Here is a 21,414-nt window from a genome sequence, read left to right on the forward strand (position 1 = left end):
GACGTGGTCCGCAGACTGTAGACATTTTGCCTCAGAAAAAACAAACAACACATATATGTCGCCTTGTAAATTATTCAAGAGCTATTATTTTACCATCTACCACAAATGAACACAAATTATAAATTATGCTCATGAAATTTATTAATTTCCACGAATATGAGTATGTTACATCTACCTAACAATTTGCACATTTGAGGTGTATCTTTTTCTTCATTTTGTTGAAAAGAAACTTTTTTTTACTTACATACGTACTAATATTTTTTAGGGATAATGACTTAGTAGGGTAATAACGTTTTCTGTTTGTTCATGTTAGGTCTCTAACGTATTTTTTGTGTGTATTACACCATTAAGGTTATTATAACCGTTTACAAATAGTCCTTTTAACAGGAAAAACCGGTAAAATGGATTAATTCTAAACGGTTATAACAACCTTAATGGTGTAATACACACAAAAAATACGTTAGGGACCTAATATGGACAAACGAGAAACGTTATTACCCTCCTAAGTCATTATCCCCGTATGAAACTATAAACCCCTATAGTAATTTTTTACTTTTTAAATAGGAAACTTGTAGGTCTTGGGGTTGGTAGTTTGGATGCTTTTAACATCGGCCTCTTAGGGAGCGGTTCGGGATGCTCTTTGCTTTGGCCTTTAATCAAGATGCTCGAGTAAGTGAATAATGAGATTCGGGGGGATGGAATTTTCATTGGCGTCGGGGGATTAGAGGAGGGGCTGAATCGACCCAATTTGATTATCTTGTGGAGATATTAAATCCTATTCGCATAGGGGAAATGCCGGATAAGTGGTCTTGGGAGCTTGAATTGTCGGGTATCTTTACTATTAAATCAGCACGGAATTGGGTTAATGATATGACGCTTCCTATGGGTAGTATGCCTACTAGGTGGAACCGTTTTGTCCCTATTAAAATTAACATTTTTTATGGTGAAGCATTTGTTGCTGCAGTTTTCGGTTGCTGATCAGGTTTGGAGTCGGGTTGGGCATTGGCTTCATTTGGACCTTCCTGTGTTTTCATCTATCCATGATGTGGTGGATTGGGTGGATTCTAGACCAACGGTTCATATGGAACGCCCGAGTGTTGAGTCGGTGTTCATGGTGTTCATGATGATGTGGTTACAAAATCCAATCCAATCCAATCCAATCCAATCCAAACCTTTCTACTTTTTATTCTTTTTAATTTCAACAACTTTATATGAAATACACATATAAAAATAAATACTAAAAATCTTAAAAATATATATTCAAAATAATAAATACTAAAAATCTTATGAGGGTAATAACGTTTCCTGTTTGTCCATTTTAGGTCCCTACGTATTTTTTGTGCGTATTACACCATTAAGGTTATTCTAACCGTTTACAAATAGTCCTTTTAAGAGGAAGAAACTGGTAAAAGGGATTATTTCTAAACGGTTATAACAACGTTAATGGTGTAATACACACAAAAAATACGTTAGGGACCTAATATGGACAAACGGAAAACGTTATTACCCTCCTAAGTCATTATCCCTATTTTTTACTTACACAACCAACACAACTTGTTGCACATTTATCTATTCACTCATTGTATTGTGATTACTAATTAATTATTGATTACAATTTAATTATTAAAAAAATTGCATCACGTGCTTTTGACGCATCTAATTATTTAGTATAGTTATTCATTCTAAAATAGCAAGCCATCAAATCTTCAAAGAGCAAATCAGTTTTTGGATAAGTCCTTATAGTTTGAGCGGAAGGAAAACCGATATTCAATATGTATCTCTGAAGTCGAGAAATAACTGATGAGGTTGAGCCTTCATGGAAATATCTAAGTATTGGTATGTAGAGAGTATGTGTAGTACTCGAATTTGCCCAAACGTAGCCTTTTCCCATACATAATGTATATTCATCCCCTATATGTGTTGTGCGTTGATGTTGGACTCCATTACCAGATAAAGAGACCAATAACTAGGTTGCATTTAATGTCCTTATACTATGTTTTAAATGCATTGTAGTTTGGTTCACGGGGTGTGTATAAGAAATGTTGAGCCTCGAAAATGTAAGATATTGAAAGGCACCCAAAAGACTTTGAAATTAAGAAGGATGGAACATCAGATCACTAAATGTGTCACTAAGTTTGGAGTTTGAATATATAGGGGTTGCAACCAGTTTACAATTCTCCGTGTTGGCTCGTTTAAGAATTTCCTCAACATATTTATGTTGGCTCCAGAACATATACATGGCCTTATGGGTGACCAAAATGCCCAAAAAAAGTGAGAAACCCCAAAGAAGCCATGTCAAACTCGGGTTTGAGAGTCGTGATGAACATGTTTTTGTGTTCATGAGAAGAATCGTGATCACTTTTTATAACATTTTTAAGTAAACGACTTACTTGTATTTTCGATTCGTAAAATAAATCCTCAAACACGTTTATTAGAACATTTCTTTTATATATATTTGGAGACAAAAGGATGCACTATTTGGGTATCACCAATAGGTCTATCTATAGTGAAAATTTCGAATGTTTATATATATATATATATATATATATATATATATATATATATATATATATATATATATATATATATATATATATATATTTGGGACAAAACGATGCACTGTTTGCTGCCCTTTTGCATCTAGTGTTCTGCAGTGGATCCTTGCCTGGTGCGACATTCAATTTCAGTAATTCTCTTCGGTTAGTGGGCTCGTTACCTATGCCGCGGACTGGGGAAATTGTCCAAAGAAACGGAAGATTTTGTTAGCCATTTTGTATGGTTGTCTATGAAGATTTGGAGGGCCCATAATGAAAAGGCAAGCAAAGAATCCAAGTAAGGGGCTGTTTGATTTCACTCTGACTGGGTCCGGTCAGAGCTTTTATCTGACCCGGTCTGAGTTAGCTCGTTTGATAAGAAAATATTTGCTCTTACTCGGTCAATGGATGGCTGATCGATGGCTTACCGAGTCCAAGAAAAAATAATGGCTGACCCAGACAAAACCCTTCTTTCCCTCTATTGCCCTTCTCACTTGCGAACGCTTTCTTCCTTCAACCTCACACCCCGCTCCTTCTGGCCTTCCACATCGCTCCTCTTTCAACAGTGGTTTATTACCGTTTGACCTAATTTACAGGTTTGCAATTCTCATCTCTGCAAAATCGAATTTTTAAACTGTGTTGAAATCGATTTTTTAAGCTGTGTCGAAATCGATTTTTTATGATTCACCATTCTAGTTGCAGGTATGGCCCTTCTTTGAAATCGATTGTCATTGAAATTGAACGAAATCGATTGTCACATGGACCTTTTAATGCTTTTGGTTTAAAAAGTTACAGAAAACAAAAAACAGAGAAATTTATTTTCATGGGATGATAAAGAAGAGAAACAACAATTTGCAACAAATGGTGAAGCAGGTTGTTTTTTTCTTGAACGACATAAAACAGGTTGCAGTAATCATCCACTTGACAGTTGAACAATAATAGACAATTGAATAGAAATTGGTGGAAAGAAAGCTAATAAAGATGAGATATTATCTATCTATACTCTTAACTTTTCTCTCTCGATGCAAAACAAAAAAAAGGAGGTAAAGAAAAAATACTGTGGAAATGACATCTCAAAGAAAATATGTGGTTCTCAACTTTTCAATGATTTTAAAATTAGACGTGTTTGGAAGAAAGGAGGCATGGTGATAGTAGTATAGCCAAGAAATAGGTACCTATATAATGCTTTACTTGATTATTAAATCTTAAATAAAACAAAACATCAAGGTAATTTTAAGTGTTGCACATTTGACAAAAAAAAAAAAAAACAATAGCATTATGTCTTCGTTTGTAATTATAATTATTCGATGTTTATTGTTTTTTATGTAAAATGTGGAACACTAATTAATGGGTTATGCAAAATGGGAGAAAATATTGTAAAATGGAAGTTGGTGATGTTGTATATAGCATTAACATTTATAAATTAAATGGTGAATCATAAATGAATCATCATAAAAAAAATGTTGTTTGAGGGTAATATAGTCATTTTGTACGGTCAGTCAGATGTAAAATCAAACAATAAGTTTCAGTCAAAAGTTAACCTAGTCAGAACTTCTAAATCAGTCAGCTCTAACTCAGTTAGCAACTATAACTCAGTTAACAACTATCAAACGACATAAGTTGAGTAGACAAGCATCGCTAATTAAGGCACAATTGAGTCTGGATTTTGTTAGGGTTCTCGGAATTAGTTGATTGATACTTTTAGCAACTAGATTGGATGAGGGACTTGAAACGACAGTATCAAAAGTCTCTATCTTGACCCGAGTCTCATCTTATCCGTTGGTTTAGAAGCTACTAGAAGCAGCTAAAACCTTCAAGTGTCGGAAGGTAAACCTTCGGCAAACCCGCCCCCAAAAATCAAAATCACTGATCGGAAATGGATGCCGCTAAGCTAGAGCAATTAAAGCAGTTTGTTAATAAGTGCGACTCCGATCCGTCTATTCTCAACGACCCTTCGCTCTCCTTCTTCCGTAATTATATCGAAAGGCAAATATCTGTTTAGTTTCTTTCGGTTTTTCATAACTGTCGATTTGTTGATTCATTCTCCTGGATTTGCTTGATTAACTACGTATCTGTTTGGATTTCTTTATTTCAGTCTCGGTGGTAAGGTTCCGTCGTCTTCAAAGCATAAGGAGAATGAATCGGTACTTCTCTTACTTTGATCTTGTGTTTTAGTGTTTTCTTACCGCGTGATTCTTCTTGTTGAAACGTTTTGAACGTTTTGGGGATCTTCATAGAAAAAGTCGATTTTTTGTTTCACTTTTGAGATGATTCCTTTCTTTGTAAAATCAAACAAAATTTACTACAGGTGCTTTCGCTATATGTTTGTCGATTGCTAAGTGTTGTTGTTGATGTAAAATCGGTCATATTTGAACACTCTTACTTGACAATTGACATCACAGAAGCCTTATGTGGTTGAAGAGAGCGATGAAGAAGTAGAACCACCACAAGAAGAAGAAGAAGAAGAAGAAGACGAGATAATAGAATCTGACATTGAGCTTGAAGGAGAAACCGTGGAGCCTGATAATGATCCTCCACAGAAGGTCTCACTTTCATTTTAATCCCCTTTTTGGGCTTTTGGTGACGTATTTTGTTTAACATCGAACATATGACATCTCAGATGGGAGATTCTTCTGTTGAGGTCTCTGATGAAAATCGTGATGCTTCCCAAGAAGCAAAAGCTAAAGGCATGGAAGCCATTGCCAATGGTCTGTTCCTATCTCGTCTTCTTTATCATCAAATTAAAGATCAAACTTATAGTTTACTTGAAATTGCATAAATAGGTAACCTAGAGGAAGCAATCGAGTATCTCACTGAGGCAATTCTGCTCAATCCTACTTCAGCTATCATGTATGCAACTAGAGGTAAAAGTAAAAACAGAATTATGAGATTTTATTCTTGTTTATGTTTTATATAAATTATATTCTAGATGCCTTAACCTGAAATGTCTTGGTTTCTTTTTCTTCATACAGCCACTGTATATATCAAAATGAAGAAACCAAATGCTGCCATTCGGGATGCTGATGCTGCACTACAGGTATCCCATTTTTTTTTTATAATCTTTGTACAATACTAAATACTATATGATGATAATGTTTAATTCTGGTTATTAATTTAACTTTTTCTTTGTTGATTTTGCAGATTAATCCGGATTCTGCTAAAGGCTATAAATCACGTGGGATAGCACGGTCAATGCTTGGTGAATGGGAAGAGGCTGCAAAGGATCTTCATGTTGCATCAAAGCTTGATTATGATGAGGAAATAAGTTCTGTTCTCAAAAAGGTAAATCTTGAAAAACATTAATTAATATGTATAATCGTGTTTGATCTTATGCGTTTTATTTTAATACAATTACTTGGTGAATTAAGGTTGAACCTAATGCACATAAAATAGAGGAACACCGAAGGAAATATGATAAATTGAGGAAAGAGAGAGAGGACAGAAAATCAGAACGTGAGAGGCAACGTCGACGAGCTGAAGCCAAGGTCAACTCATATATATCTGTTATTCCTTTTTTGAGTAAATTAAAAAAAGGTCCCTATGTATTACTTTTTTTTACAATTTAGGTCCTTATTCATGGTTTTTCTAACTTTTTTTTCTAATTTTTATAATATGATAAATTACAAAAGTAGTCCCTGAATATCACTGCTTTGTGCATTTTAAGTTCTAAAAAGTTTGCTTGCTATTTTGGTCCTTATTTGTGGTTTTGGCAACTGTTTTTCCACCTAAATGTAATAACGAAACATTAAATTCGATAACATATAATTATTGTAATATGACAAATTATAAAAGCAGTCGATGTTTTTTTGCAATTCTAGTTTTCCATTGCAATTGTGGTCCTTATTTTAGGTTTTTGTGCTATCTTAATATAATAATTGTAAAGCATTAAATTAAATAACAAATAAAAAAAATCAGAAAATGGTAATATAGTCTTTTTACAAAACGTTACACAAGCCTCAAATTAGGAACAAAATTCAAATAAAAACAGCCAAGGACCGTTTTTATAATTTACTCTTTTGACTTTGTAACTTTTTAATCTCTTTTTGATATCTATAGGCTGCATATGAAAAGGCCAAAAAGCAAGAACAAGCATCTTCAAGTGAAAGACCAGGTGCAGGTGGCATGCCTGGTGGCTTTCCCGGTGGCGGCTTTCCAGGTGGCGGCATGCCTGGAGGCTTTCCAGGTGGCAGCATGCCGGGAGGTTTTCCTGGTGGTGGCATGCCTGGAGGGTTCCCGGGTGGCGGCATGCCTAGAGGTGCGTCCCCTGGAGGCGGCATGCCTGGTGGAATGGACTATACCAAGATTTTGAATGTAAGTTTGAATGAATTTAGAGATTTAATTAGCAACAAATTTGTAGGTATTAATTTTTAAAACCATGGCAGGATCCTGAACTAATGGCAGCATTCCAAGATCCTGAAGTAATGGAAGCTTTACAAGATGGTAATATTTTTTATTTATTTATACATTACTATTATTTTATAATTATATTACATATTATTTTATTTGTTGATTATTATGGCGTTTGCAGTGATGAAAAATCCGGGTAATCTTGCCAAGCACCAGGCGAATCCTAAGGTGGCTCCTGTGATCACCAAAATGATGAACAAATTTGGAGGAGCTAAGTGAGGGGCAATTTCGGGATTATTGAGCTTTTAAACTTATGGTCCATGTAAAACTTAAATCGAGATAGCGGTTGTGCATGTTTTGTTGAAATTTTGTATTGTAGACCATGGCCACGTCATATCTTTTCCTATAGAGAATATATGATTTTCATAGTATTGTGTTTGTAGTTTTTGATACCTTTGAAGTTTGAAGTATACACTTTCTGTTACAGTAAAAAATAAAATTAATCAAGCGTCTGTCAGGTAGGATCTTGATCTGAATTTTTAAGAAGTTGTAGTGGGAGGGAAGCGGTAGTGTAATACAGAGAGAAAAACAGAAAAGTTTTGCTGAAAAATTAACGTATTTTTAGAATATTTTTATTTTTTTGTTTAGATATAACTTGTTCACTTAAAAATTAAGAGACTACTTAATAGTTAACAATTATAAATCTATTAAATGTTTTGAATTTAAAAAAATAGAAGTTTGTTTTTATTTGAAAACTAGGTGTTGGTTGATTAAAAAAATATTAAATATCAAAATATAAACAATAAGTATTTTTTTTAAATAAACTTTTGAAATAAAGAATGAAGAAGTTTATTGGCTATTATTTATGTCAAAATAAAGTGTCAAAACTTATAAGAGATTGTATTTAACAAAAATATGTCAAAATGAAAGTGTCAATACTCATAAGAGATTGCATTTGACAAAATAAATTTATTATAGTAGATTTAAAAAGCTATCAAATAGTACATGAGTAACCAAATACTAATACTAGTTTTCTTTTAAAAGTATGTTATAGATTAAAAGTCTAAGAAATGATACAAATGTCCTATGAAGTTTTTATGGTTGGTTCATTCGGTCTCTAAAGTATTTTGGTGCTTTATGAGGAAATAAGGTAGCTTACAACCTGCTTTTTAGTCCTTTAAACCTCTAATGACCTGTAAATCATGTGTCAATGACCATTTAGACCAAACGAAACTCATATTCTGTCCCCATAAATATAAAAAAAATAAGTTGGGGGATCATTTAACCAAAACTCAAATAATTCATAAAAACCACTTTTTCCTTAATCGTCTGCATAACTACACGCCACCACCGACCACGAATCTGTTCCCAAAAACAGCTTGGAATGATCGGAAAAAGTCCTCCAAACTGTTCCCAATCGCCTCGACTTGTCCGTGGAGTGGGATTCGATGGGGGCACGGGAAACAAGTGAAGCTCAAAACTAGACACTACTTACATGCTAATGACGAATTTCTGCATGGCAGAAATTCAGTCATGCCTAATATTCATCACAAAAGCACCATCTAGGGTTGAATCAATTGGAAAATCGATATCGTCGATGTCTCACTCCAGTTGCCAATGCCAACATCGTCGACGCAGGTAGTTCCTCATTCTGATTACATTCCTTCCTCTGAATCCAATTCGCCATCAACAATCTCTTCAAATTCCCCACTTCAAATGCAACTTCCTCCTAACAACTCCACCATGAAACGATGCAAAGTTTTGGTTTTTAAAATTTCTTTGAGTTTTTGTTTAAATGATCCCCCAACTTTTTTTTTTTGGTTTTATGGGGGTATAATGTGAGTTTCGTTTGGTCTAAATGGTATCTATCGTATAGTATACGGTTACTAGAAGTTAAAAGAGACTAAAAGAGCAGGTCGTAAAGCACCAACAATACTTTAGAGACTGAATAGACTAACCTTAAAAACTTCGTAGGGTATTTGTGTCATTTCCCCAATATATTACTAATATTCATCTTTTATAAATGTTACGTGTAGCTAAACGAAGAACATCATGCAATTAGTCAAACTAGTGATTTTTAAATAGGAGTCAATATAGTTCGGAGCGGATTAAATTGACTTGTCAAAACGATTGATAAAAGTATTAAAAAGTTTAGAGTGGGAGCAAAGAAAGAAACGGTTTTTTCACGAAAGAATTTGAATTTTTTTTTCAGTATTCCCACTAACAATTTTTTTGAAAATATTGGTGCAAAGGGTATGTTTTCTTCACCAAACTTCCCAGATTATTGATTTAATATTCATTTGACCACACATCACGGATGTATATGTCCCTTTGATGAGTTGTTTTTAAAATATGCTATTTAACAGTTCGAAGTAATACCAGAAAGATCAAAAACTCATTCTTCTGTTTATTGGTAAATGTTCATTCTTGTTTTTGCCTTAGATCATGATCATTTAGTTATGAAGTTGTGGTCTTCTTTTATTTTTCTGTTCGTGAAACCAGAAAGATACATAGGGATAATCAATTCATATACCTTACTTTTTGCATAAACTTAGAATGGAATGAGAATGACTTCCAATTTTTTCATGTGTGAATTTGTTTGTTTGTTTTTTATTTTTATTTTTTATTTTTAATTTACATATAACTTATTGTTTTATGATATTACTCTCTTATGATTTTCTACATACGATTTATTTTGGGGCTTGGAGATCTGAGTGATGATGATCTTCTGAATACAGGAGGTCTTGAGATGACGAAGATGATGGTTTTTCGGTTAACTGAAAAGACTAAATTAACATTATTATATTTATTTTTCATTTTTTTTTCCTATAAGTATATATATATATATATATATATATATATATATATATATATATATATATATATATATATATATATAATAAAAAAGGGCCCACATACCTCTCTCTCTCTCTCTCTCTCTCTCTCTCTCTGAATCATCACCTTCGTCTCACCCTCCCCCAACAATTCAGTACACTAACCCACCTTCTCCGGTATCAATCGACTCCCACAACCCCATCCTCTCCTTTCCTTTTTCATCATGTTTTTACATCTTCAGATTTGAGAACCAATGAAGCATCTGAAACCCTTGATTACTCGTCCAACCCGAGGCCAAGGTTCTCGGTTAGTGAGATGGTGGAGCGAGGCTGATAATGGTGGTGAGATGATTTCTTCCCCCATTAACAGATAATGCTTTAATGGTGTCTTCTCCCCTAAAACCTACTTCGATTCTCAATGTCAACAAAAATTCTGCCATTCTTCAGTGATGAAATCAAATCTGTAAAGAATCTGATGAAACCTCTCCATCTCTGTCTTTTCCCCCAAAACACACAAATGCTCTGTCTCTTCTCTCTCATTTCATATTTAGGGTATTTTACTGTAATTAGGGTTTCTCGGTGGAACTCCTTAGTTCCAGGTAGTTCTTATCCATATTAGTTGTTCTTATGAATGCTTTAAGTCAACTCCGTGAGACTCTCGATCGATAGATGCAACGAGTTTGAGTGGGAATGTGTGTATTTTCTCATTAATGTTCAGTAAAAAAAACACACACACATACGAATCGATTGCAATTCATCATATTTCAATTTTGATTACATCTTGAAGCTCATCGGAGTTCATTCTTTCCTCCATCACCATTAATTTGGAGATTTTTAGGCACTTTTCTGGTTTAATTTCAGCAAAATGATTGACCACCATCCTGGAGAAAGAACGCATGGGGTTGGAGGAGGAAACGGGTGTGTGATTACAGTTCGATTGATGAATTACATGGAACATCGAGTATAGTGAAGTTTTGGGGTATAATGGTGGTGGTAGCGGTGGTGATAGGCAGGGTCGGCTCCGAGATTTTAAGTGCCCTGTGCTAAGAAGAAAAATGGGGCCCTAAATACAATTTTTTAATGTATAAGGAAAACAAACTTAAGACGGTGAATTGTCGTTACGGAAAACTTAAAAGTAAATAAATTAATTAAAAAGGAACATGTGGAATTTTATAAAAAGTTTAAGGGTTAATTATGTAACTTCTGAAAACTGATTTGTTAAATATATTGAAAGGAAGGGTTAAATTGTAACTTGAATTTAAAATATGAAAATGTTGGGCACAAGATTCGAACCACCTACCTTAAATAGAGGATGCTAAATAGAAGACGCGCTTATACCATTTGGGCTACCTTGACTCTGTGCAAAACCTTGAATAAATTCATATATAATTACTTATTAAATATATAATTTAATTAAAACTTGGGCCCTATTTTTTTCGGGGCCCTGTGCGGCCGCACCTCTCGCCCCCCCCCCCCCCCCCCCTTAAAACCGGGCCTGGTGATAGGTGGTGGAGATTGAAGGAGTGATTATAGATAAATGGTGAAGGGTGTCTCCGGTGACAATGGAGATGGCGGTGAGCTTTAAGAAGTTGAAGAACATAAGGCTTTGTTTTTTTGCAGATGGGGTCACAAACCGAGAGAGAGAGAGAGAGAGAGAGAGAGAGAGAGAGAGAGAGAGAGAGAGAGAGAGAGAGAGAGAGAGAGACCTATTTTATTATAATAATAAAACATTGAATTAAATAGAAAAACACATAAAAAATATATCAATAGAGCAATTTAGTCATTTCAATTTTCGGAGGGACCATTTCCACATAGAAATATGGCCAAAATGACCACCAATTCAAAAAAGTCGTGGTTTTGACTAAACCCCCCAAAAAATGCATACCACATGGACCATTTTTGCAGTTTTGTCTATAAAAAAAGAAAATCTTCAAAAAAAAGTCTTTAAACTTTAACGACCTTTTTTTTTTACAAGTTAATCCTTAAAACCGATACTAACCGGATATATATTTTCTTTTGCAGATGTTTACCGGTTTCAATGGTTAAACTACAAAAAAAAAATGATTTTTTTGTAAATAAAGTCGATATGTGAAACTTTTTGCAGATTTCCCATGAATTTATACACACAACTTACTATTTATATTTTTTGTGTAATTACAATTAAGAAACCTAAAGAAAGTAAGACATGGTCAAGAATAGAAAAACGTGATAATATAATATATTATTCAATGCGTTAATATTATTTCAATTTGGAATAGAAGTTTATGTAAATATTCTATAATAATTTACAATCTGAATACTATGATGGTTGAATACATACTTAAGTAAGTATTTTGTTTTGAATTTGTATATCTTATCACCTCATAGATAATATAAATTTTATATATACAACTTTATGTTATAATTCAATAATGGTCTGTATTGTAAATTTATTTTTTGCATTCAATAAAACTGTCTCGTTAATAAAAAATTATTTGACCTTGTTAGTTCAAATGATATATTAATAAAAAAATTATTGGTTGAAATGATATTTTAATTGTATTTTACAATAACTTTGTTGGAAATAGTTTATAAAAAACATGAACAAAACTTAATTTAATATAATAATAATAATAATAATAATAATAATAATAATAATAATAATAATGTAACACCCGTGTTTCAAGAAGGTTGGACAATACTTAAGAAATCAAAATAAAATTTTGGGGGAAATGCTCAGCCACGACGTAGGGCATGGTGCCCACGACGTGGCGTGAAATTTAATGAACGCGTGTTTCAGGAGGTGACACGACGTGGCACCAGGGGTCATGGCAGCCGCTACAACTCAAATCCGAGATTTTTAGGGTTTTCCTCATATATAAACGCATTAACTTCTTCTATAGGTTATCTCCTTCAGCCTCCACCTCCCCCATTTTGAAACCCTAGCCTCCTTTCCATGATTTTGAGCTTGGTAACTTGATTTTGGGGTTGTTCCCTTGATTTGGTGAAGTTTGTGAAGGAAGGAAGTCCATCTTGGTGCAAGGGGTCAAGGAGAGAACTTGGATCCACTATCTTCTCCATATTTCTGAGTGTTTGAAGGTATAAAGTTCTCATCTTGAATTATGTTCTTCTTGATGCAAGTTTCGGTCCTTTTTGGTATGATTTGGTCCTTTCCCTGGATGCTTTGGAGTTGAACTCCAGGACTTGTGATGGAATTTCTAGGTCACAATGCTTGGTGTATTTTGTGCCTATGTGCAAGTTGCAACCTCATTAAGGACCTATTGGACATTAAATGCTAGACCTAGCCTTGAAATGGAGTCCAAATGGATAAAGTTGGAAACTTTATCCATTAAGTCAGTGTGGGGGAATAGATCTGGAAGTATGAGCTTAGATCTGAAAGGATTAAGATCTTAATGAGAGAAATGAAAATTTTCTAGTAGCCACGGTGTGGCGAAGTCAAAAACCACGATTGTCCTGTTTTGACATGGCCACGACGTGGCCAAGGAGGGCCACGACATAGCATTGACTTTGACTAAGTTTGACCGTTGAATTTTTGACCAGTTTGACTTCGGGTCAAACTTGAAGGATTTAGGCTGTTAATTAAGACTCTTCCATGTTTTGGTGATAGAGGGCTCGTGGGAGCAAGCAGTGTAGAAGGGAAGCGCGTCGCAGTGATTCTGGGTCCTTCGTTTCAGGTGATTTTTCCTCACTGTACTTGTGGGTCGAAGGCACCAATGCTGGCCCACTGGATTATGTATCCGCGTATATTGACTTGATGTTATTTTGGTTATGTATTAGACTGGTAGATCTATATGATTACATGTGTTCACTCAGTATGTGTTAGATTGGTAGATCTGTATGATTACATGTACTTGTTGGTTATTGAATGTTATTGTATATGTCGACATATTATGGTTATTGGGTTGAGGCGGTCATGATTTGTGCTGAAGGCCAAGATACCCGGGGCAGTCCGAATAGGATAAAGGCCTGAGAGGCAGTCCAGTTAGGCTGAAGGCTCGGAGAGCGGTCCGGATAGGCTATAGGCCCTATGAGGCGGTCCAGTCAGGATGAAGGCTCATAGTATGCATGTTGTTATTTGTATGGTTGTGTGTGGTACTTTGGGGGAACTTACTAAGCTTTGACTTACAATTTGATTGTTATGGTTTTAGGTACTTCATAGGATTGGGAAAGGCAAAGGCTTGATCGTGTATATCCTTCGTATTTTATGATGTTTGATTTTGGGATACTCTGATTCACGATTATAACTTTTGGAAACTATGTTTTGTAAAAATTTATGTTTGTGGGTTTGTTTTGAAAAATGAAAATTTTACCTTGATTTTTGAGATGTTACAAATTGGTATCAGAGCCCTGGTTTGAGAGAATTGGATGAGCACTCATGCGAATCCAGACTCAAACTAAGGATCTGTAAAAGTTTTCCAAATAATTTTCAGAATAATTTTCAGAATAGTTTTCAAAATTGTTTTCAAATATGGTTTTCAAGGGTAACCAAAGAAGGATGATATGTGTACGATCAGCCAGAGCAAGAAAGTATACCCCATGATATCCACACTGTTATTTGCTTATGATAGAACTGCATGCTAGTTGTAGGGTATGGATCTTTAGGAATTGCATGATAGAATTGCCTGGATTATGATGCCTTATTCCTATAGAGTTTTTCTACTCGAATGTTGCTTTCTTGTTGCTTTTAGTACTCTTTCGGGTGTGAATTAACTACTAATTGAATACGTTAAGTCACATGCTGCATGGGTTAAATAATATTATAGTGAAGGATTTGGTCCTATTGCGGAACTCTTGTATGAGTCTAACCGTTGTAGGGTTGAATATTTTATTCTAAGATTATTTAAGTTATCTTGCATGTGATTATATTCATGAAGTAGTTAACTAGCACCAATGGGGGTCTTTCGGCAGTTGATGACAGGATGAGGTGAGATCCTAGGAGAGCCTAAGAAGTGATTTAGTGTGATTGTTACGCTTATTGGGAGTATTACTATGAGTAGGTGATTTAGAGGACTTTGTATGCTTCTTGGGGAAAGTATGGATATGTGTGAAAAATAGTATTGGGCTCGTACTACTGTAAGCACAAGATCCATACTCGAATCGAGGGAAGTGACGAGGATTATAAGGAGCTGGTTGAGGGTAGAGAACATGATTTGATAGCCATGATTTGTGGCAGTGTTTCCGTATATGTCGATCTTTTAGATATGGTTGTTCAGGCTGAGGATGGGTCTGGTGATTGTTTGGGACTTAGTGGCCATGTCAGGTTGGGTTTGAATGGTGCAGACCTAGGTGAGTTAGTTGATTTTTGAGGTCTTGAGGGCCTTATTTGAGGTAGTGCCAGCTAAGTCGCGAGATTCAAGAAAGAAGCGATTGTTATGATCAGCTTGAGGATTGCAGCCGGAGGCTGAGTGATTAGCAAATGGATTGGAATGTCACTATCTACGACGGGGGATATGTTCTTCCAGATTAGCGTGTTCAGAGGAGAGAGAGAGAGAGAGAGAGATAGAGAGAGCAGACATGTGATTTTCAGAGTTGGGATGTAGACCCAACATGGGGCTAGATGGTTGCGGTTTTTGGCGTCAGTATGGCAGTGTGGGAATACAAAAGAGTATTCTTGTGGTATGATTGCCTTGAGATGTGATCAAGGGTATGATTTCTTTTGATATAAGTGGGTTAGGTGCTAGCTAATGGTTTCAGGTGATCAGGAAAGTGAATCAGGAGCGACAACGTTTGTTGTTTGTGATGTATCCCGACTATAAGAATGATGCCTTTTATATTTATGAATGATTCTCGAGATGAATTAACAGTTGGGGATTTGCAGGCGAGGAGTGTCGTAGTCCATTTGTTTCTAGATAGAATGTTGGTGTTATGAACTGACTGTCAGATTTATTGCTTGAGCATCATCATGGAAATCTTGATGTTAGCGCAGTCATGACCGGGAGTTCCCGAGGTCTCCATATGAGATTCAGAATTTCTTTGAGTTTGCTTGGTCTTTATCTAGAAGATCATCTTGCATTGTGTTATACATTCTAAGGGTCAGTGATTTTATGTATCTGGGTAAGCCGATTTGAGTTTTGGTCTATTTGCAATGTCAGTTGGTGGTAGTTCGAACCCTAAGTGGGGGAGAGATGGATATTCTACTTAGAGGATTAACGATCTGTTCGAGTTATGGTTTCAGAAGAATGGTTCATAGAAATTGCAGTTCGTGTATGCGAAACCTTGGTTCAGGATTTTGTCAAGACGGGGGTGCAAAGCAAGTTGCCATTCAGATGTATGTATTCTGGAATGCAAGAGTCGTCTTCATGGAAAGAAGCTGTTGGACAAGGAGCTCGTTGTAGCCAGTGGTTCCTTTCAGGAATGTTGAGGAATAGGTCAAGAGGCGTTTGGGTCGCTCAGGTTAGGTATCGATTATTGAGGGATTTGTTAGCTTGTTGTATAGATTGATATCTATAGTTTAGGATGGGCAGTTGCTGATCAGTCATTCAGTTTTAGAGTTTGGTATGTTTGGTCCCTCATGGGCTTTGTCCAGCAGTGTATTAGATCAATGGATTAGTTGTCGATGCACTCTCGATGGTTTTTCGTTCATCGTTAATAGCAGATGCTCTTCGGAAGTTTCGAGCTTTATCAATTGGAGTTCAATGGATGCGTCAACCTGTTGTCAAAATCTGTATATTGTACATTTTGGTTTCTGGGTATGGGTACCCTTAATGGTTGGTTGTGGAATTATTGGTCATAGCAGGCTCGATTTTAGCATATGCCCTTGGTTATTGGAAGTTTGGATGTTGGAGCAACGTTGTTTAATTTTTCAGGTGTGGCTTGGGATCTGGCCAAAATCTAATTTTGGCGTGTCACATCGGTAGGTTTGGTATCTGGATTGACCCGACCAGGGTTTTGACATCATTTCTGATAGTTTTGGAAGTTTTATCGAGCTAGTTGCATAGTGGAAGGATCTGTTCGGTTTAATCAAGGTGTGGGATCTTAGTTTCAGCCATTCATGAGGATGTTTCTGCTAGGGTTGAGGCTTGTCATTTTGGTTAGATCTACTGGTACCACACCCTACAGGTAAGGTTGTGAGGAAGAAGGAGTGTAGTAGATCTAGGGTTGGTTATGTGATTCCCTTGGGGATATATATATATATATATATATATATATATATATATATATATATATAGGATGAGTAAGATAGAATGAGAGTTTTGGCATGGTTCTTAATTGGTTTGTAGCCCTTGAATTGGAACAAGAATGCAACCGCCTATCTCATTCTCTGGTTGTGTGCGACCATGTTTTCGCCTGATTTTGCATTTGTAGCAGCCTGTACTGTGAAAGGAATTGTGTGTGATAGAAGGGTATGACCCATGTTGTGTTCGGTTAGCATTGAGAGGGATGTTGATTGGTTTCCCGCAAGTCGGTGGATTGATGGTTGGGTATCTTTAAGCCCATGTGGTGCTGGTCGTGAGTCTTCCGGCCAGTGATGGGATGACGATAAGATCGGCCTAATACCGTTAGCTTATCGTTTAGTGGTTAAAAGGTGTCACGATGTATTGTGAATCAGTGACTGTATGATTCATATGTGTGGGACCGGGTAGTCATTTGATTGAAACTCTTAGGTCTCAGATCATTAGTCTTCTTGACATGTTTGAGTGTTAGTGCATTGTAGGAGTCGGGAGACTCAGTGACCAGCTGGTTTGGATCATGTGGGCAATTAAAGGTTGTTGGGAGTAATAGTTATGCATCAGAAGTCTCTTGCGGAGTGTTTTATTAATGAACCCCGTTTGCTTGCAGGATGTTTATTAGGAGTTTGGTTACCAATATTGCGTATCGGTTATGGAATCTCGAGTCATGAAGTTCGTTGTGGATGTATCGAGTGATTTGTTAGGTGAATGTACACCTGAGCTGATAAGGGATTTGGATGCAACGTGAAATTCTTGGATGGACCATCATTCTGCTCGTGGGGGCAGTGGGTTGGTGATGACTTGTGAGGAAGTCAAGTGTGTATTTAAGGTTTTTTTGGGCACAATTTCCATATTTGGGGTTGGGAGAAATTCGCGATCGGTATGTTTTGAGTATTCTTTCTGCATGTTTTGGTGGTGTTCCTAGTCAGGGACTAGGGGTAGGTACGATGAATGGATGATCATAGTCTTAGAGTATGGCTTCTGAAGTTTTCGACTGATGGGTTCCCGGTTCCGGGAAGTATATTGATAGAGTTGGTTTGTGGTTGTAGTTTTGAGAGTTCCCGGTTGTGTGGTTCTCACTGGAAGTTGGGTCTTACAGTTAGGGAGAGAAAGATAGTTATTGCGATTGAGTATTTTCAAGTTATTGGGCTGTTAGTTGGTAGTTGTGGTTTTCTGAGTGGTCTCTCGATTTCTCTTTGTAAGATGCCTTGATTTCGAAGTGGTTAAAGGGATTTTATGGAATGTGATAACGTTGCTCGTGTTCCACTAAAACGGTTATTTTTCTAAGACTCGTGTTGGGAGTCGCCTTTGTTTTCAAGTGGAGGGTTCGAAGTAAATAGTCAGAGGTTCTGTTTTTCTAGTGGTATCAACAAGATAATTCGGGGTCGAAAGGGTTCCGCATGGTTGGGGTTGCGAAGTGAAGTCATATTGATTGTGTTCCGGGATGGTTTTGCCTGTTTGGGAGTCAGACTAGGTATCGTATTTCCAGATATTTGGCAGAGTAGTGATTGTTATTCTTCATTTGTTAAAGTTAGTGGGTCAAGGATTCATTATTGGTCAGGGTATGTGAGTTTCACTAAGATTGGGTTTTGATTATAGTATGGAAAGGAGGTCGCCTGTAAGAATCGACTTCTTAGTTCAGGTCGAGATTCTGGAAGGGTTGTTCGAATAGCCTGGGGTGTAGTAGGAAGCTATTTCGAGGAAGAAATCTAATTTAAGTGGGGGAGAATTCTAACACACGTGTTCCAAGAAGGTTGGACAATACTTAAGAAATCAAAATAAGGTTTTGGAGGACATGCTCAGCTACGACGTGGGGCATGGTGCCCATGACGTGGCGTGAAATTTAATGAATGCGTTTTTTGGGAGGTGTCACGACGTGTCACTAGGTACCACACCGTGGCAGCCGCTGCAGCTCAGATACGAGATTTTTTATGGTTTCCATCATATATAAATGCCTTAACTCCCTCTCTAGGTTATCTCCTTCCGCCTCCACTTCCCCATCTCGAAATTCTAACCTCATTTCCATGAGTTTGAGCTTGGTGACTTGATTTTGGGGTTGTTCCCTTGATTTGGTGAAGTTTGTGAAGGAAGGAATCCATCTTGGTGCAAGGGATCAAGGAGAGAACTTAGATCCACTATATTCTCTAGATTTTTGAGTGTTTGAAGGTATAGAGTTCTCATCTTGCTTACGTTCTTCTTGATGCAAGTTTGGATCCTTTTTGGTATGATTTTGGTTCCTTCCTTGGATGCTTTGGAGTTGAAGAACTCTAGGACTTGTGATGGTATTTCTAGGTCATTATATTTCTATTGATTGAGAAAAGGGACCATGCTTGGTGTATTTTATGCCCATGTGCAAGTTGCAACCTAATGAAGGACCTATTGGACATTAAATGCTAGACCTAGCCTTAAATGGAGTCCAAATGGGTAAAGTTGGAAAATTTACATTAAGTTAGTGTGGGGGAATAGATCTAGAAGTTTGAGCTTAGATATGAAAGGATTAAGCTCTTAGTGAGAGAAATGACATTTTTCCAGTAGCCACGGCGTGGCAAAGGTAGCCATGGCATGGTGAAGTAAAAAATCATGACTGTCTTGTTTTGGCATGGCAACGACGTCGTCAGGGAGGGCCATAATGTGGCGTTGACTTTGACCAAGTTTGACCATTGACATTTTGACCAGTTTGACTTCGGGTCAAACTTGAAGGATTTGGGTTGTTAATTAAGACTCTTCCATGTTTTGGTGATAGAGGGCTCGTGGGAGCAAGCAGTCCAGAAGGGAAGCGCGTCGCAGTGTTTCTGGGTCCTTCGTTTTAGGTGATTTTTCCTCACTGTACTTGTGGGTCGAAGGCACCAATATCGGCCAAATGGATTATGTATCCGTATATATTGAATTGATTTTATGTTGGTTATGTATGTTGGGTTTTGAGCACTATAACACTCCTATGGTGCACATGCAACCCTAAATGCTTTGGATCTATGTTTTCTCTATTATACATGCATATTTTCAATTTTTTCCAAAGCATTGTCCTAACTAGCATACAAATTACCAAAAGAATAAGACATCTAGTTAGATGACATACCTTTTGAAGGACTAGTAGTTCTTGACCTTTGAAAGCTTGAGCACCTCAAGTGTGATGCCTCTAATGGTTCACAAACACCAATATGCTAGAGGATGATTTAATAGAATAATCTATTTATCTCAAAGAGAAGAGGCAACCAATTTTGGTCTATGGAGGGTTCTATTTATATTGTTGGACATGCTAGGGTTACACTTGGTAAACCCTAATAACCCATGACTTTCCACATTCTCATGCTCCATGGGTTTAACTTCCATGGACTATCCATGGATTAGTTTAGCCCATAATCATGGATCATTAGCCCACACTACAAGAATCATTGATTTACATAATCAATCCCCATATATTTAATTAGTCTCTTTTGACCACAAAATTAATAAATTAATTCTTGATCAATACTAATTAAATAATTTCGTATTAATATATTATACTTATAATATATTAATAAACCATAAATAACCTTATTCTCAAAATCCATCCTATCAAATTGCACTGGTGAAGGCAACCCAAAACGACCATGCTACAATCGGGTCAAGTACATACCAGTTATAGTTATGGGCTTAGACACCAAATCGCAACCTCGGAGTATTCCAACTCTCAGTTGAAACACGGAGGAATCGTCAATGACTCAGAACACATTGACGACCATCCGAAACTTCCACCTCTATTGCTCAAAACCCATGCAAGAATACACATACTGACCCTGAAGTTGGTTGCCCAATCAACTTCTACCCTTTCCAAAGTGCCCATAACAACCCATACGTTAAGCCCGAAGTTCTCCACCGTCGAAGCTACCCTTTCGAGCCAACCACCTCGAATTTACCATTACATCCTTGAAGAATTTCTAACCACCACATGGTCTCTGACCAACGGCCACCTGCCGTGGAGACACTCGTCCTTTCCTGAACACGCACATCATGCATTACCTCGCTCTGCACTTTCCCTCGACCACCAATAACCCTGGTCTCATGCATTCGTACCGCATGTCTCGATATCCAGTTCTCTAACCGCCGCAGAACAATTCTCTGATCCTTTCAATAAAATACCCGGATCTCCCCCACTCAGGGTTCGAACCATCACCGCATGCATACCAACAATCTACTCCATAGACTGTTTCACCAGGTATATCACACTTGACTCTTGAAACGAACCTTGCAATCATTCAATGATCTTCCCTATGGAGACGAAGCAACTCCAAATATCCCGCATCTCAGACAAAACCTCAGAATCCTCAAAACGTGACTGCCTCTAGTCATCTTGAATGCCTCAGACTGACACACCGCTGGATACCCCGACTGTTACAACACAATCCTGACTCTCAATCTGGAAATAATGCACTATCACGCACCTTGTCTCCGATTCCTCGACCAACCTCTCAACGTGTCATTCAAATCTCATACTGACACACTACCAGACATCTCAACTGTCCTGCAGTATTCACGACTCTCAGTCTGAAA

At 36.9% G+C, this 21,414-nt stretch overlaps 1 protein-coding gene across 1 annotated transcript; it reads left to right on the plus strand.

Annotated features, from left to right (window-relative positions):
• Positions 1-4,304: 4,304 nt before the first annotated feature.
• On the plus strand, positions 4,305-7,312 carry LOC145165152 (FAM10 family protein At4g22670-like). Its single transcript, XM_079083821.1, has 11 exons — positions 4,305-4,520; positions 4,630-4,678; positions 4,937-5,077; positions 5,155-5,242; positions 5,318-5,398; positions 5,507-5,571; positions 5,676-5,816; positions 5,903-6,019; positions 6,591-6,845; positions 6,917-6,974; positions 7,063-7,312. The coding sequence occupies exons 1-11, from the start codon at positions 4,411-4,413 to the stop codon at positions 7,158-7,160; spliced, it is 1,203 nt and encodes a 400-aa protein (XP_078939947.1). The 5' UTR covers positions 4,305-4,410; the 3' UTR covers positions 7,161-7,312.
• Positions 7,313-21,414: the final 14,102 nt, after the last annotated feature.

The sequence above is a fragment of the Lactuca virosa genome, chromosome 3 (genome assembly GCF_052849685.1).
Source record: "Lactuca virosa cultivar CGN04683 chromosome 3, Lactuca_virosa_CGN04683_v6, whole genome shotgun sequence".
Lineage (NCBI taxonomy): Eukaryota > Viridiplantae > Streptophyta > Magnoliopsida > Asterales > Asteraceae > Lactuca > Lactuca virosa.

Bases quoted from the DNA above. Each gene is read 5' to 3' on its own strand.
- LOC145165152 (XM_079083821.1), top strand. From the start codon at position 4,411: ATGGATGCCGCTAAGCTAGAGCAATTAAAGCAGTTTGTTAATAAGTGC. The intron at 4,679-4,936 runs GTACTTCTCTTA...TTGACATCACAG, and splicing joins AGCATAAGGAGAATGAATCG to AAGCCTTATGTGGTTGAAGA. The intron at 6,846-6,916 runs GTAAGTTTGAAT...AAACCATGGCAG, and splicing joins ACTATACCAAGATTTTGAAT to GATCCTGAACTAATGGCAGC.